Source organism: Rhinichthys klamathensis, unplaced genomic scaffold (assembly GCF_029890125.1).
Source record: "Rhinichthys klamathensis goyatoka isolate OS25496 unplaced genomic scaffold, OSU_Roscu_1.1 h1tg000100l_1, whole genome shotgun sequence".
Classification (NCBI taxonomy): Eukaryota; Metazoa; Chordata; class Actinopteri; order Cypriniformes; family Leuciscidae; genus Rhinichthys; species Rhinichthys klamathensis.
In genome coordinates, this window is record NW_026606639.1 from 892,920 (window position 1) to 909,761 (window position 16,842).

The window sequence follows — 16,842 nt, forward strand, 5'->3', positions numbered from 1 at the left end:
AATAAACCCCTCAAATACTTTTCTAACAGGAAAAAAAAAGTGTACTCTATATTTGACTCATCTTTGAGTCTGGGAGAGAACAAAGTATAAATAAAGTAAAACATTCTCGAAGAGCACCAACTTTCTGATACTGAGTAATCAAATATGAGTAATACTACTAAAACTATCCTATTTTCTTCTTCATTAACAAACCAATACTAAACCATCAATTCATTTAGAAACAATCCAACAATGTACACATCTCCTTTATCTGTCGAAAACATAAATATATTTATATTGCATTTTGTAAATATTTAACAGCAAAAATAAGATCAAACCAATGATATTTTAACAGCATTTATCTGGAATGAATTTTTCAAGTACTGGTCTCCATAAACCAGAAAAGCAGCAACCATCAAATCAAAAATAATTATTATTCTCATCAAAGTACCTTTTAAACATTATTCTTAAGTTTAAAAAAAAAAACTAACTAGCCCAAAATGGAAAATCCAACAGACCAGTGGGTAATTTAATAATAAAAATTAAAAAAGGCACTAGGAAACCAGCCAAGTAGCTGAGCAAAATTTAACACTGTCACTAATCAGATTTCACACCTGTAATCCACTCTGAAACCATAAAGCTACATCTGGTTTAAAGAATAACACTTTGGCTCTAAAAATCATCATACTTTTCAAGGCCTGTATACTGCAATTGTAAAAGGCACGTGTACATGCACACGTTTTTGTCCACACAGAGGCCTGAGCCTCGTGTGGGCTAATCGCTTTAGATGTGCAAGATCATATGTCATCATTAGCCTAAAACACACAGTAATGCAGTTAGCAAGCGAGAGATAGAGAGAATCATCTCTCCCAGTCACCACACACATCCATTTACTCTCATACTCCTGTTTTAAATGGTGTTTAAGTTACTTAGTGCACATGAGCTCAGAACATGCACCTATTGAAAAGCACAAACAAGAAGGTAGGGTCTTTGTTCTTGTTTAGCTATAGTTCTTCTCCTCTGTTGTGTGTAAAGTTCACAATATTTCTTTTCATCTTGCAAACATAAGCACGAACACCAGGAGTAGTGAGATGGAGGTTGTTGCATGTGTGTTTTGGGGTCAAAATAAGCAGCAGGCTAAATGTTAGTGTGTCCTCTCCACTGGTGCTCCCACCCTGGATTCAGAAGCCATCATCATCATCTAATTCATAACCATAATCTGTAGACAAGAAAGGAGAGGAACGGAGAAAGGTTAGGACAAAACTTAATGCTCTTTTCTGAACTACTAAAAATCACACAAAGAGCGTAAAGTGTCAAAAGGAGCCAAGTTTATGTATGAATAGTTTCCTAAATATTCATGACGGAACCTTTTTTAATCTTTTAAGCACATCAAATAGTAACGTTAAAGCTCTTCGTAAAAAAAAGTTAATATAAGGTTTATTTGAGAAAATCTAGGTTTTTTTTTATATTTAGGGACTATATTTGGTTAGAAAATGATGAAAACCCCTAAAGCAGTATTATTATTGTTAACTAAAACTATTAAAAATAGTTTTTGTTAATTGGAATACAGCTGCAAATAAATTAAAATATACACATAAGATAAAACAATGAAAACTTTTTTTAAGTACTAAAAATACTCAAAACTAAAACTGAAATAAAAATAAATTAAAGCTAAATATAAATATTTTAAATAAAACAAAATTACTAAAATGAAAACGGAAAATGTAAAAATAAAAGCTAATTCAACATATTAATAAATACTCTAATAGTATATAAATAATAATAAAATTACATTGTTCTAAATTAATAAGTCTATACAAACAGTAAAAAAATTCATCCTATAGGTCAAAGTAAGACTTTTGCATCACATACCAGTGCTGCCCATTAACTGCACGGCACTGACACAGTGTTCATCCTCCTCATCCTCCTCTTCTTCATCTGCAGGCTCATCGTACGCCACTGGTCCGCTCTCTACAACAATAGTATTCTGGGTTGGGGCAGCAGGAGCGGCCACTGGAGCACCAGATCCATCCTAGAGGAAAAAGTCAACATGAAATGGTATTCGCAGCTCCTTTTTGCATCAGTCATCATCCAACCTGTTTCCAAGTGAAAACATATTCAAGTAGGGGAAAAGAAATGTAGGGTTGAAAAGATTGAAAATTCAGAATAATTCTGAATACGATTCCTCTCTGGAATAATGAGCATCAATGATTTGCGCATAATAAGATAAAGGATGTCAATTTGAATTTGTTGACTTCAATGTACTCAATAAACAAACCTTTTGACTGTGTGATTCTATTATAATGCTACATTAAATTAAATGAGAATCACACTTATCTTTACAAGTTAGCTTCAGAGTTAACAGATAACCTTGTCAGTGAATTTATGAACCGTTTCTTTTACTGAGGGACAAAGGGAGTGATGTCACTCACAAAGCTTCATTTCCTGTTGCCAAGTGAAGGCAAGAGGTTGCTTAGTTACTTGAGTATTGACCCCCAGAGGTAGTATTTTTGCTTCTGGCTTCAAAAGGTGGAGGTGATTATGTATTTACACTCACACACATACACACACACTCACTCACAGAAGTTTAAAAGTAGTAGACATGAGACAGACAGACAGACTGACTTAATAACATAGGAAAAACAAGACAGAAGAAAAGATCAAGGTCCCTGACATACAGAAAGATGAAGCATCATGGACGAAACAGCCAGAGGGAGTGACAGAGGGAGTGACAGAGCCACTGAAGAGCTCCAGCGGTCTACGGGCCAGAATGACGGCGAGGGATCAGTAGGAGCCGAGAGAAAAGAGCATGTGTCATCAAGGCCTCCTCAGAGTCCAGACGTCAGCGGCCCACTTTCTGTTGCAGTCTGAGGCAGTACATTAGCTTACCATAGCCCAACTCAAACCGGTGCCTTTGAGTATCGCCGCAGAAATAGCCGGCTGATCTAGGAGAAGCTCGGCGGATCAAAATACTTCTCATAATTTAAACATGAAAAGGAAGAACCCGTTTCTAGGTCAATTTAATGCAGTTTTTCTGCACCAGCGATAAACTAAGTGAAGCTCTGGGCCAGAGGCCATTTGAGGGTTAAGGGAAATTAGTTTAATATATCCAGAGACCTGCCAAGGATGTGCTAGTATGACGGACAGTGATTTAAATTCACTCACCTGATCGAGGGCCAGCTTCTTAGAGGGTTGTGCACACACCAAAGGCTGTAACCTTGGAGACAAAAAGAGAGAAAGAGAGAGACAGTGAAAAAGACAGACAAGATCATTAAGAGAACATGGCTTATTTCTCAACAAAAGCTGCGCACGAGAATCAAAAATTACATACTATACAGACCAATACATTTTTTATATTTACCTTATCTGTTCTTTTCAATTCTGCTCAAATTGACACACTGCTTAAAAACACTGCTTAAAAGTCACTGACTTATTATAATGCAAATCTTGACACATTATTTAAATGAATTCCCTAAATGTACGCAATTTAAATTCTATCAACCCAGAAAAACACAAGTTTTATAGACCCACAGGGACTCTAACAAACCCCTGCTTCATAATGAAATGTCACTCTGTATATTCAGTAAAAATGTATTCACTATATTTTTCAGAAACAAAATGCATAAAAAACATTGGCAAATCTAGCACATTTTCATAGGTGGTGGTAGACATGGACAAGTCTTGTCTTGAATTACCTAAAATCTCTCACTGTAAAATTCCCAGAGGAATAAACATGGCAGCTCAAGTGACAACAGAAGGGGGAGATCGAGAGACAAACAGAGAGAGAGAGAGAGAGAGAAGGGGGGGATAGGACAAGCACAGAAGAATCCAGAGACGCAGTTTATCTCAGTATTTGCAAGTCAACATGCAGAGGCACAGTTCGAATAATGAGTTTACTCATTATTCCAAAGAATGTAAGATATGTTAATGAGGTACGGATATGATGCACTAAACCCGCAGCATAAATAAACGCTAATCAGAATCATATGATTCTCCTGATGATACATCTGAATATGCAGAAGAGATTCATTTCTCAGGGGAGCAGTTCTCTTTATATAACCACAAGGCGTCCCAAATCTACTCAAACTCTTAAACTCAACTCAAACACAAAAATCTCTCACAGACAGACAGACAGACTAAGAGAATGATCGATAGAAAGGAGAATATAATGAAAGGAGGATAGAAAAAAAAAAGATAACCAGTGTCGGTCCTCCCTATACACAAACTACACAAGGTGCGTATGGCCCCTGAACCACCAGGGGGCGCCCTTGCTTTCATAGATTATATAAGTAGCATATCACTATATATTCATGTCATTCGAGTCATGTCGAAATTTCTTTTTTCTAGTTAACGATTTATATTTATTTAATAACTGTTTTGGACATCATGCAGTGCGGCAGATAATGACATGACTATGGTGCTGAACCCGAAATCACCCTCAAATGTTAGACCATAGTGGATGTTGTCGAGTGCGCTTATTCTATCCCACATTGCAAAACCAAGAGTACAGCCGATGTACTCAACGGCTGTTCGAATTCGCTCACTCGTTTTCATTTACTCCAAGTGAACCGTATTGGGCTAACGTAGGGAATAGTGATTGAGGGTTTAGGGGGGCGATTTTGGATTCAGCCCAAGTGTGCCGCACAAGTCCTCAAAATTGAAGCCAAAATGTTTCAATCGCCCCCAGGTGGCTAGATGCAGTATACTGTAGGTCATAAACACCGCCCTCTCCATGTAATCTAATGCAAGTAGGGCTCGCTTCATCCTGCGGTGGACATCCAACCCCACCCACATCCAAAACGTCACCTTGTGACTCCCCATTCCCGTTTTGCCCCGCGATTGAAAGGGTTTTTAGGCATAAGGGTAGGTTTTGAGTGGGTTTCAGGCGTAAGAGTAGGTTTTAGGTGGGTTTCAGTATGTAAGTTCCAGATTAAAAGGGTTTTTTAGGCGTAAGGGTAGGTTTTGAGTGGGTTTCAGTCCGGTCTGTCATAAAAAGAGAAATTTAAGAAGTAAATTAAAGAAAACTAAGTGTGAGGATTAAGTCTTCTCGATGCTTCTCCCTTCACTGCTGCGCAGACTCGGCCTCCATAATCAGCGCAAGATGTCAGCGCCATATTGAAACATTGGCGACTTAATTTCTCTACAATGGTAGTGAGTGAAGGTACGTCGTCCTTACAGTCTATGTTTTTGACATATGGCTATGGCTTCCAACCGAAGCTTTCTGTCCGGAGCAGAAAAAAAGAGAAAATGTGCCAAGAACAAAGTAGGTATGTATTTTTGTAACATTTTAAATTCTTATTTAGTCTTAAGAAACCAATAAATTTGCAAAAAACTTGTGCATGGTTTATGTATAAGAATTAAACATTCCTGTTCAGTCATGCAAGCTGTCCTGTGACTCCTGTCAAGTCTTTTAGAAACAATGCCCATTAGGGTCTAAAGTTTAGAGAATTATTGATGTATTTTGGTATGTTTACCTAAGCTTTCTTGGGTAAACTATATTTTTTATGCTTTAGTTTCGTTAAAGTAAATCACGCCTTTAGAAAATAATTTTAGCTGTGTGTTCTAGTTTTTTTGACAGCTAGATGGTGTCAGAACAATACTTTCATAAAGCATTTATTTAGCTGTCAACAATTTTTAAAATTTAATATTACTTGTTCTTACTGGCAGTTTTGCTTAGGGCCGCTAGAAGTGTAGGACTGGCACCGGATATAACGAAAGAACAATAGAAAGAAGGCTATATTAAGAAAAAGTAAAATAGAGAGGATGGACTGACAGACAGACAGACAGACAGACAGACAGACAGACAGATAGATAGACAGACAGATGCTTTCCTTCAAATTCTGTCAGTAACATGCACGCACGGTTGACAGTCCTTCATGACCCAGCATGCAAGTGTCCTATTGATGCTACAGTGCATTCTGGGATGGGGAACGGTATGGTACTTGGCATGAAAACAAGCTGTCAGAGCCAAAACACAGTGACAACATTCTATTCCTGAGAAACAGTCTGTTCCACACACACACCCAGATCTACATTTACGTCAAGGGCTGATAAATTGTTCACACCACTGAGTGGGTCAATTATTCACATAGCACAACAATAATGATTAGAGATGGGAATCAGGGCCCTGGTGATGCAGTATATTGATATCTGGGTCACAATACAATAATATTGTAATTCTTTATGTGACAGTTATTCAAAACTGTGATATATTTTCATGCTTTTCAGAATCATAACTCGATTAAAAGGATTTTATTTGAACAGAAATAACTGAATGTTCTTTTCCATAAAAATATTAACATTAAAAAAAGTATATATCTAAGTTTATTTTGAGAAATTCAGAATACTATTGTGATACTATCTATTTTTTCCTCTTACCATTAGTAATTGTGTATGACAGTCTTTGGTTTGTGGTTGTGATGACATGATTTCTTTCTCACAGATCACTTTAACATTTTAAACTGTTCAGCATTTACTCTGACCTTCCTCATCACCCCTTTATTTCATATGCTGCTCTCAGCGTATGACTAAATGGCTGATGTCAACAGGGGCCTTTATTTTATTGAGCTGAAAGAGTATGACACTATTACTGCTGAGCGCTTGAAGGCATGAGCAACTGCCTAAGTCGTCGGTCTCTTCATCTCAGAAGCTAAGTTTTGGTCCCAGGCAGAGATAAGGCTTTCTCTTTTCCTCGAAGATGACGAAAACTTCCTCTAGTTTTTGGGTCAATTCAGCCTTGAGAAAAACTCAACTTTCTTTGATCTCGCAGACAGCTCACCTCTCTGTCTCTTTCTCTAGAGATGTAGGTTTTCTGCAAGTAAGCTGATTAAGAAAGAAACTCTGAGCCGACAGCAGAAGGAACCTCAGAGGAAGAGAGATGGAAGCGAGAGAAAGAAAGAAAATAAAAAAATCGGGGAAGCGAGTCTATAACAGCTGTCTGAGAGACAGAGAGGAGGAGACTGTTTAATTACCAGATGTGTGATGGTGTGAGATGGCGATTTCTGGCACTCCAGGTGTGAATGTCTAACATGAGATGATCTCATGTATGGATACAGAGGAAGTGTTGGAAGAACAAAGGACCACAAAAATAAGCACAATCCATCTCAGGTTCTCACAAAGCCCTACCTCCAACTCTAATGAAAACCTTTGGCATTTGTCTCTCACACACACACACACACACTTTTTATAATCTCCATTGCTCTATATGGATCTATATAAATGCTGAGCTGCGGGTATCTGAGAGGACAAGAAAATGACCAGAGGAGGAGGGAGGAGAACCAGGGAGAGGGGGTTAAAACAGCAGGGGGCAATTATACAAGCTATTTCTGGACGAGAGAGTGAGAGAATGTGAGAGATTGTGAGAGACTTATTAAATTTAAGGTTCAGTAGAATGGAGGGATGAACAGACCAACAGATGGGTAGATGTTCAGGCAGTTGCGGGGTGTCGGGAATATGCTGTAAAAATACAGCAGAGAAGCAGAAAAGGGAGGTTGAGTGTCTGTGTATAACACAATACCTCAGTGTGCAACAGAGGATGGGAGTGAGCGGAATACAATGGCTTTACTGTCAGCACAACAACACACACACACACACAAAATATTGTTCAATACATAAAAGCCTTTTATTTTTTTAGCCATATTGCCAAGCCCTAGAATGAGACTACAAGTAACTAAAAAAAAAAAAAAAAAGGAGAAAACAAGGTAAGGTCATTTTTGAGCGGTAAAAGGCAAGTCACTGAATAATACAGACACTCCCATTCAGGTAGACTCCATTCAATAAACAGACTGCAGGCTGTTATGAGTGAGAAGAGGGAAAAGCTGGAAGAGAGGCAGTGGCATGGTAACAGTGTAATGGCTTTTAAAAGGATGTTCAGATAGCTCACCTTTCCATTCAGAAAAAAACAAACATAAAAGCTACTTTCAGAATGAATGATTCAGAAGATCTATCCTGTTCACTTCAAGAATTCAATCAACGAGAAAAACACCACACAGATGAAACTGGCCACTCAAAGAGAGAGAGAAAAGAGAGAGTTGCTCATTGTTCCATGATATTGGCCTTACAGTGTCAAGACAAACTGTCGGAGCACATTTTGTGTGCAGGGCCACCAAGAGCCTCTCCTTAAAGAGAGAATATCCATGACTAATGACAACCTAGAAACCAAAGACTAACAACACGAATGGAAATGAGTACACGGTAGTAGAGCACACACACATATTCTCCAAAAAGGAGGGTACTAGGGAGTGGGCCACAGTGGGGCCTCACTTTAAATATGTGCTCTAAACTTTAATGTGTTCCATACCAGCATTTAGAGACTAAATATAGAGCAGAATGAGGCTATTCTGACTGACCATATGCATGGGATTTTCTCTCTCTCACACACACACACAGTTAATTTAGCATAGACTTAGCTATTCTTAACAGACCTGCCCTGTACTCAAGGGCACAAAAAGAGTAAAGGACATAAAAAAGAGAGAAACAAACATAAGGACCTTTCACACTTGCAGTCCGGCCCACAAAGCTCTGGAGATTTTCCATTTGAGGGTCATGAGTGAGACCCCAATTAGCTTTTTCTCTCAGGCTATCAATTCTTCATAATAAAATTTAAACATATGGGAATTTAGAGTTTTGATGATAATTTGAGTACATCTAAATGATTATGCTACTTTAAAAAGTGCTGTGAAGTACATTATCAGATGATAAATCCATGGTACTTCACTACGGTACTGAAAGACTAAACTGTTCATACAAGACAGTATTTACATGGTGCTTTAAGGTACTTTAAGAAAAAGGCCACATTATAAATCTCATCAGCAAAATTAACTTTTGAGGTCCAAAAACCATGGCAATACCATGATACTATTTGTAGGTATAGCAAGATGCTACAAGAAAGAATGACCACAAAATTATGTGATCTGGGAAATGTTTTGACTAATGCAGCATGGAAAAACTGAAAGCAGAAAACGCTACAGCATAATAGGATAATTTTATTAGACTGCGGTTACTAAGCTGATGTAAAACATGAATTTTCCTTGAACAAAAATACAATTTCAATGATTTATGAAAAGAAGGCAGACTGTGTGTAGCAGATGCACCTTGTTTGAACATGGTAAAATAGAAAATAGTGTTCATGTGAATTTAAACGTATAAACAGAGTAAGAAAATATAGCAGGGATCATGATACAGTTACAGTAATGTACCCTGCCATTGTGTATCCGTAGGTCTATAGTTAGCACAGAAGAGAAAAAGAGCTTGAGGTGGTTACAGGAAAGAGTCCAATAAAGGGTGTGGGCAGACGAAGAAAAATCAGGGTGTATTAATAGGAGTGGATCTGTTTTGAGACTCCAAGACACAGGATTCCTAAATGTATTACTAAAAATTACAAAAAAATTTGCAACCACTTTTTCTAAACCCAACAATTTTCCAATCCGAAATAATCTGCCTGTCACAAAATGCTCCATAATGCGACACAAACATAGTCGATCAGATCATAATTGATGTTTAATTTACATCTATGCGGAGTAAGATATCTCTGTGGGCGGGGCAACCTTGGTCGACACGAAAAAGTAATAGCAACCAAATCAATAAGATGTCCAGTCAGTCACTCAATGCGGTTGCAGCTGGTAGGGATAAAAAGTTTTTTAAACGGAAGAGATTTTTTTGCATCATGCTTGGATTAGATATGGAGTTAGACTGTGATGGTGGGAATTTTCTAGGACAGGCGGTGAGTTTAGAGGATTTTCTAGAACAGAATGTGTGATTTAAGGTGTGTGGGCAAAAACAAATCCAAAGAAAAAAACTAGGGAGTTGAAGAAAAACTGAAATAAATCGAGACATAAGAAACCTTTCTCCTAGAACTCCATACCTCTTGCCAAAACTGCTGACAGTTTTGCCAATATTGGGTGAAGTCAGTTGGAGTTTCCGTTGATGGGCCGCGGGGGTTCTTTTGGCTCCAGTGGAAGCTTCTTCAGGCTGGCGAGTGGGACTTTTTGGGCTGGATTTGTTCAAGTCTTTCAGGACATCGTAGTTTATTTTAGTGGAGATGCGTTTCTGCTCTAACATCTTTTCAATGGCTTCATCTGCAGTGCTGGCATTGATGGGCTCACGCCTCCGTGCTGACTTTTTTCTAGGCTGTGAAATGACACACAAAAACACGGAGGTAAACTCATACATTTGTGACCCTCGCAGCTACAACTGTCATTTATGAACTACCTTGTTACCTTCCGCTCTTTATATGTACCCTCCTCCTTTTCCTTTGCTATTCTTTCTTCCTTTTCTGAAGAAAAACAAACATATTGTTCTAACAAAAGTGTTGCAAACTTGATTAAATGTTGTCTTTTTAAATGAATCTGTCAAGGGTAAAAATAACAAACGGGACAGTTCAATCTTCTCCACCTTTCTGTTCTTTGAGGTAGTCTGCATTTTGAAGCATCCACAGTTCGGTCTTCACCTTAACTTCCTTCTCATTCAGGATATACTAATACAAAAAAAGAAAGATAAAGAAAAAAACAATATATAAATCGCTCAGGTCATGGTGGACGAGCTAAACAGACTGTAAATCATGACAAATCTCATTCCACTCTATTCTAAAGCAATTCCATTATTCATTTTTTTGGAAGTGAAATCCCATCTCAGATTTCAGCTTTAAAGGGCATATTGCAGGTTAGAGGACCCAACGAGTCAATGTATAGAAAAATAATGTAGGAACTAGATTTTCTTTAAAATATTCTTATAAATACGCTACATAAGCTTCTGGAGTCGTTTTTGTGAGAAAATGTTACTTCCGCGTCTGAAAATGGGTGTGGTGGGCGTGACGTAACGGGCGGGAGAGCGGTCGATTCAAACAACAGGAAAACAATGGATCGCAATGACATTTCGGACGCTGAGGAAATACTTACAATTATGGACTACAGCCATACAATTATGAGCCTGCTATGCTGCCAAGAGAGTAGGGACAGGCCAGGATTAATGTCAGACAGAACGGTCAGAGACACATTGAGTTGTGGTGTGAGGAGAACCAGTGGAGAACAGGACAGGTGTCTTGGTGAGAGACATGCTTATAGATACACGTTCGCTAACGATATACACTGTGCTCACAATATTGTACAGATTATTACCATCGTATATCAGGCCAGCAGACATTAGTATGTTTAGGGTAGATGTATACTATTAAATGTATAAAAACTATACTTGAGTATATTTCTATTGTAAGTTACTAAAAACATACTCAAGTACATTTTTAAAACATATTTTTCATCTGGGTTATAACATAAACAGAAAATTAAAGATTTGAATATTTAATCAACCTAGTAATTTTGTTTTTCAATTACAAGTTTCCTCTATTTAGGGCATGACTCCCTATATCACACTATTTGATGCCATTGGTACAGTATACGACGATCAATATTCTTGCTTCGGCATCCCATGTTAAACTCCATCATATCGCCGGGATGATAATCCTCCGATCTGAAGTGAACGCTACACACGATCTGAAGTGAAAGATACACACGACCGCGTTTCTCGAAGCCGATGCGGAAGAGAAAACCCGTCTCTTCACCTGCACAAACCGCACCAGGCACGAAAGATATACAGCAGCACCGTTTTTCTTGTGTGGGAAACCTGTGGACTCGATGTCCTGACAGGCCGGAGTTTTTGCAACCTCCACAAACACAATAATTTACCATGACGATGATAGATTGAAATACAAAAACTACCGAAAACACACTGACTCACGGCCGCTCTCACTGAATGCCAGCCTGCTCTGCACTGAGCCGAGGCTGAGGCTCCCTAGCGTGACGTAAAATGACGCGATGTTGAAAAAAAAGCCGTTTTTACGAGCAGTCCAAGAAACGCTCACTTTATCTACTAAATTAGTGCCCTTATGTCGTTTTAAAACATTTTAAATCCTGCATTACCTTTTCATATGGTATTTTCATACAAGGTTATATATTAATTTAGATTTTTTTTTTTACCTACAATATGCTCTTTAAAGGGGTCATATAATGGTACATCCACTTTTTCAAGTTGATTGTACTGAAATGTGTGTTGGCAGTGCCTGTACACAACCATCCTATAATGATGAAAATCTATCCAGTGTTTTTGTTTTAATCTCCTTATATGTTTTCCCCTGCCTCAAATTGAGCCGTTCGTTTTTGTGACGTCAATAAAACGGATGCCCCTCCCACGATTGTTGATTGACAGCAGCGTTTCAACACATCCCCGCCCTGAGCGAGCTGTTATCATAGTCCGTCATTGTTGATACACTGGAGCAGAATGGCGTCTAAGCGATTGTGGTGTTCTGTTCTTGGGTGAAATAACGAACACAGTCATTTTGATGTTCCTAAATCCGAAACGCTGAAGACGCAGTGGCTGAGTTTTGTTCCCAAATGGAATATTCCCCACGGGCAACGACAATGCGTTCATGTTTGCGCGATTCACAAATCATTTCTCACCAGACTGCTTTATAAACGAGGGTCAGACTCAGTATAAAGCTGGTTTTGCTAAGAAGCTGCTCCTGAAAATAGAATCGGTACCAACTATTCGTGTCCCTGCTGCACCTCCAGAGAAGTGAGTGTAAAATTGTATATTTTATATTAATCTTTGCAAATCGCTTGCACGCTTCATGATGAATCCGGCTAAGGTTTACACTCAGGGTACATTACGGCATGTTTTCTATAAGACGTTCTCAATATAATTCATAATCCTACGTTTATAATGAACAACGCGTTATGGTTATTGTGTTATTACAAACGGAGTACGTATACATCAGTAAACACATAGCGTTCGTGCATTTCACTAAGTTACTCTACCCTGCAAGTACACAAAGATAGATCAAAGTGCAAAGTGACATTATGTTAACCAACCATTCAGAAACGTCCTGTTCGAGCCTTAATTGTCGAATTTCTTTAAGGCCGTCATCTTGTTCCGGGTCCGACTCCGGTTCAAACTGATACGGTTGCACAGATGTGTCCTCAGAGACTCCCGCTGCCATTCTTTCTCCAAAATATACCCTCAACTGTTATCAAGGCAACACTCCACATGCGTTGTGTCAAAACGCCCGCAGTAAAGAGGGGCGGGGTGAGCGAAGCTCATTATCATTTAAAGGGATATGCACTGAAACGGCGTGCTGAAAACAGAGCTGTTTTTGACCAGGTAAAATGAGTGTTTTCTTACAATACTAATGAGAATTTTTAATTAAAGTATATTACAAACTTTTCATTTAGACCCTAAAGAATCAAATTAACTTGTATGAAAATGGCATTATATGACCCCTTGAAAGAACCAAATTACAAATGACCATGTCGGTACTATAGTGAGGTCAAAACTTACACGATCAATCTCGTCCTCGTCGATACCGTTCAGGTCTAGCTCACCGCTTTCTGCCTCCACATCTGATGGAGAAAAACAAAGAAACAAAGAGTTCCTGAATATTGAATCTTTTATTGATGGACATAAGAACATCAGAAGTCTGAATAATTTGTACAAAAATTATAATATAAAAATAAATGTAAAATAGAATAAAATCACAAAAATAAATCACAAAATAAAAAATGTAAAACAAAATAAAAATGACAAAATAAAAACAATAATAATAATACAAAACATTTTTTTTTAAATTTGTGTTGTGACTATTTCAGACTGCTTTGGCAAAAGGAAAAGAGAAAAGTTTTGCCTGGCGTTTACGCCACATAATTAAAGTGTATTAGATGTTTCACTTTCCTAAGGAGAAACACATGCTGCCATTCATCAGAGAACATTTCTCTGAGCCAGTTGTTAAATTAGGTTAGTGGAGATACATAGAATATCCCACTGCAGTCCAACCCAAAAACCTTCACATAAAATGTCCCTCAGCAAATTCACATGGCAAAACATACTGAAAAATATGTGTGTGTTTCTCTGTGGTCCCTGCCCTGTAGCAAATCTTACTAGAAAGTCCACTGGGGCTGCTGGGATCATTAAACCAGTGGCTCTACAGTAGCAACTTCCAGGGTTATTCCCCCTCTGCCTTCCGTCTTTTTCCTCTTTTCCAGGTCCAGTTCCTCCCTTCCCCCATCCTTACTCTTTTCTTTCTGCCTGGAGATTGTTGGCAACGCTTCAGAAGTTTGCTTTATAGAGCATCCCTCTCTCTCTCTCTCATGTGTTATAATGGGGATGGGGGGTTAGGGGGAAAAACAGAGAGGGAAATTCTTGTTTTCTCACCTCTGAACGGAGGCCCCTCAATGTCAGTCGATCCCGTGAGTCAAGAAACCTGACCTCATCTCGCATCTGAACAAGCACAGACTAAACACAATACACAACCAATGCACGCGCAGTTGCACACACACACACAAGTCCTCCAACACCACACATTAAAACACTGTGCTATGAGTCACGTGTGTGATGTGGTGAGAGCGTGAATAGCAGAGATTAGTTACAACAGGCGAAATAAAACCACACCAGAGAGAGACTACCAGGTGCAGCTGGATCCAAGAAGATGAATAAAGACAAGAAACTGTAATAAAACAAGCACTGCAGTCTGTCTTTCCCATTAGGCCTAACTTTGTGTTCATGTTCAAATGTTGTTGTTTTTGTACTGTCTGTTTTCATTCACTTAGGACATAACCAACTGTGTTTAGCTCGCCAGAAAGTACATTCGACTAAAAATAGCATTTAAAGTGTGCATATGTGCAGCTGCACTACCTGAAGACATATGCATATGCATGAGTGTTCAACAGCAGCTGCATGTCAGTCAGACAGCACTTAGGGATTGAATACTGTTAAAAAGAAAAGTAAAAATAAACTGTTATTGTTAGTTTTTCTGCATCGACATGGTAATGAAGTACCGTCACTTAAAGGTATAGTTCATCCAAAAATGAAAAATCATTTACTCCCCCTAATGGTATAAGCCACTATAAGGATTTTTTCTTTGTCTGGTAAGATTTTACCAATTTTGTTTACTTGCTATTAAAATTAATTGGCACTAAAGAATTCAAGCTTCAAAAAAAGGAAGCAAATGTACCATAAATGTAGCCCATATAACTCGTGCACTATATTTTAAGTAATTTTAATGGCAATACGAAGCTAAATTCAAAGATGGCACGAAACAAATTTCAATAATCTTTTCTTGATTATGGTGATGTATATTTGAGTGAAATAGCTTCTCGAATGAGAAGAAATGTAGGGTGGGACTTGATTTTGCCCAACAGGAACAGACTGGATTGATGTCGTTTGTTCATTTAAAACATTTTTTTTTTAAATAATATGATGCACATAGATAAATTATTTATAATAAACTGCAATATTCCATAAAAAGAAGAATCGTCAATTGTGATTTCATAGGTCAATATTCAACGTTGTAAATTAATATATTAAGTCTATAAACTGGATAAGTCCCATTTGTAAACCAGCCCAATTGTAAACCAGATCAACTGATTCAATGAATAGATCCAATACAAAAGAACAATTTTAAAGCTTTTTTCAGCACCTGTACACTCTAAAGAAAAAAAAGCATAGTCTGAATAGTCTTCAATTTGTTTTGTTGCACACAGTAAACTAAGGGTGAGTAAACACTAACTTTAATTTCTGAAAGACCTGTCCCTTTAACATCCCCTGAACACAACAGAGGCAAAAAAAACAAATAAAAACCTGAGAAGCAGAAAAAAGGAGCCAAGTTCAACAAAATTACAGAGAAGAGAAACAACAAATGAGAGACTTCACTTTACACTAATCATTCTCCCTCTTCATCTATTCCCCTGTTCTTAAATCCAAAAACCTCAGTCGTAAAGCTACATTTCTGAATGATGTTGTCCACCCAGACATTAGCGTTTCCACGTGCGTTCAAAAGGCCCCCCTCGTCTCCAGAGGTTTCACTGACACCAACACCTGTTCAGAGTCGAGCACTGTGTCCGACTAAATACAAACAGATATTTCAAGATACCACCAGATGGACACCTCCTTTCTTTCTCTCCCATAGACAATTCTCACTCTTCAACACAAGCAGGAGCTCATCAAACGTAATCATCTGATAACGTCACTCAAACTGACTGGCGGGTCAGGAGAACAAGCACTGAAGCTCATGGAAAGGAAAAGACGAACAATGGAGATGCAGAGATATGGAAAGAGAGAGGAAGGGGGTTTTCTTCCGGAGGCGAAGAGGGCAGACAGGCCCATTAAAAACTGACCCCTTCTTGCCCCTGTGACTTCCCCAGGGAAACCCCTCGCCCACTCACACACCTGCTACAACCGTCTATATCGCCCAGAGGCTGGAAAGAGAGAGAAAATGTCAAGAGAAAATATATGCATGTACTTTTTCACACTCTACTGTACATCTACAGACCAAAAATGGGGGAGGGTTAGACACATTTAAACAATAAAATGTAAATGTACCGGCAAGAGGAAAAGATTTGAACAGACTTTATTCATGAGATCTCTCATTCTCACTCACATTCGGCTGCCCTTCAGGTGTTAAATCTAGACAGGAAAACAGCCTCACGGGGGTCCACGCACAGATTTTTCTGTCAGTGCATGTTAACGGTAAAGTGAACGTGTCTATCACTTGGATCGGGCCTCCCATAGTCATTTGTTGTTTTCCTCTGCACAAGTCTATCAGTCAGTCACACTTTTATGATGTCATATTTCACACAGATAGCAGCGTCTCTGTCAGATGACATCACATCACTGTCAGTGCTTGCATTTCATTAGAAGAAAAAGCAATAAATGAGTGGCAAGGATGAAAACTATAAAGAGAATCAATCAAACGGCAGGAAAAACTAACGGAATGAAAACATTATGAATCATAAGTGTGTCAAGTTGAAAACTACACTAAAACTCGCTATGACAATAGTTTCACAGCTTTAAAAACTCATTTTAAAAGTATACAATAATTAA

General features: G+C 38.4%; 1 protein-coding gene across 1 annotated transcript in view; it reads right to left on the minus strand.

Annotated features, from left to right (window-relative positions):
- Positions 1-489: 489 nt before the first annotated feature.
- Positions 490-16,842, minus strand: part of brf1a (BRF1 RNA polymerase III transcription initiation factor subunit a) — a 51,299-nt gene continuing 34,946 nt past the window's right edge. The window contains exons 13-19 of the mRNA XM_056253000.1: positions 13,306-13,367; positions 10,372-10,453; positions 10,197-10,252; positions 9,842-10,107; positions 3,145-3,196; positions 1,852-2,011; positions 490-1,198 (exon numbers count right to left, since the gene is read on the minus strand). Of these exons, the coding sequence (XP_056108975.1) occupies positions 1,161-1,198; positions 1,852-2,011; positions 3,145-3,196; positions 9,842-10,107; positions 10,197-10,252; positions 10,372-10,453; positions 13,306-13,367 (716 nt within the window). The 3' untranslated portion in view covers positions 490-1,160. The remainder of the gene's footprint in view (positions 1,199-1,851; positions 2,012-3,144; positions 3,197-9,841; positions 10,108-10,196; positions 10,253-10,371; positions 10,454-13,305; positions 13,368-16,842) is intronic.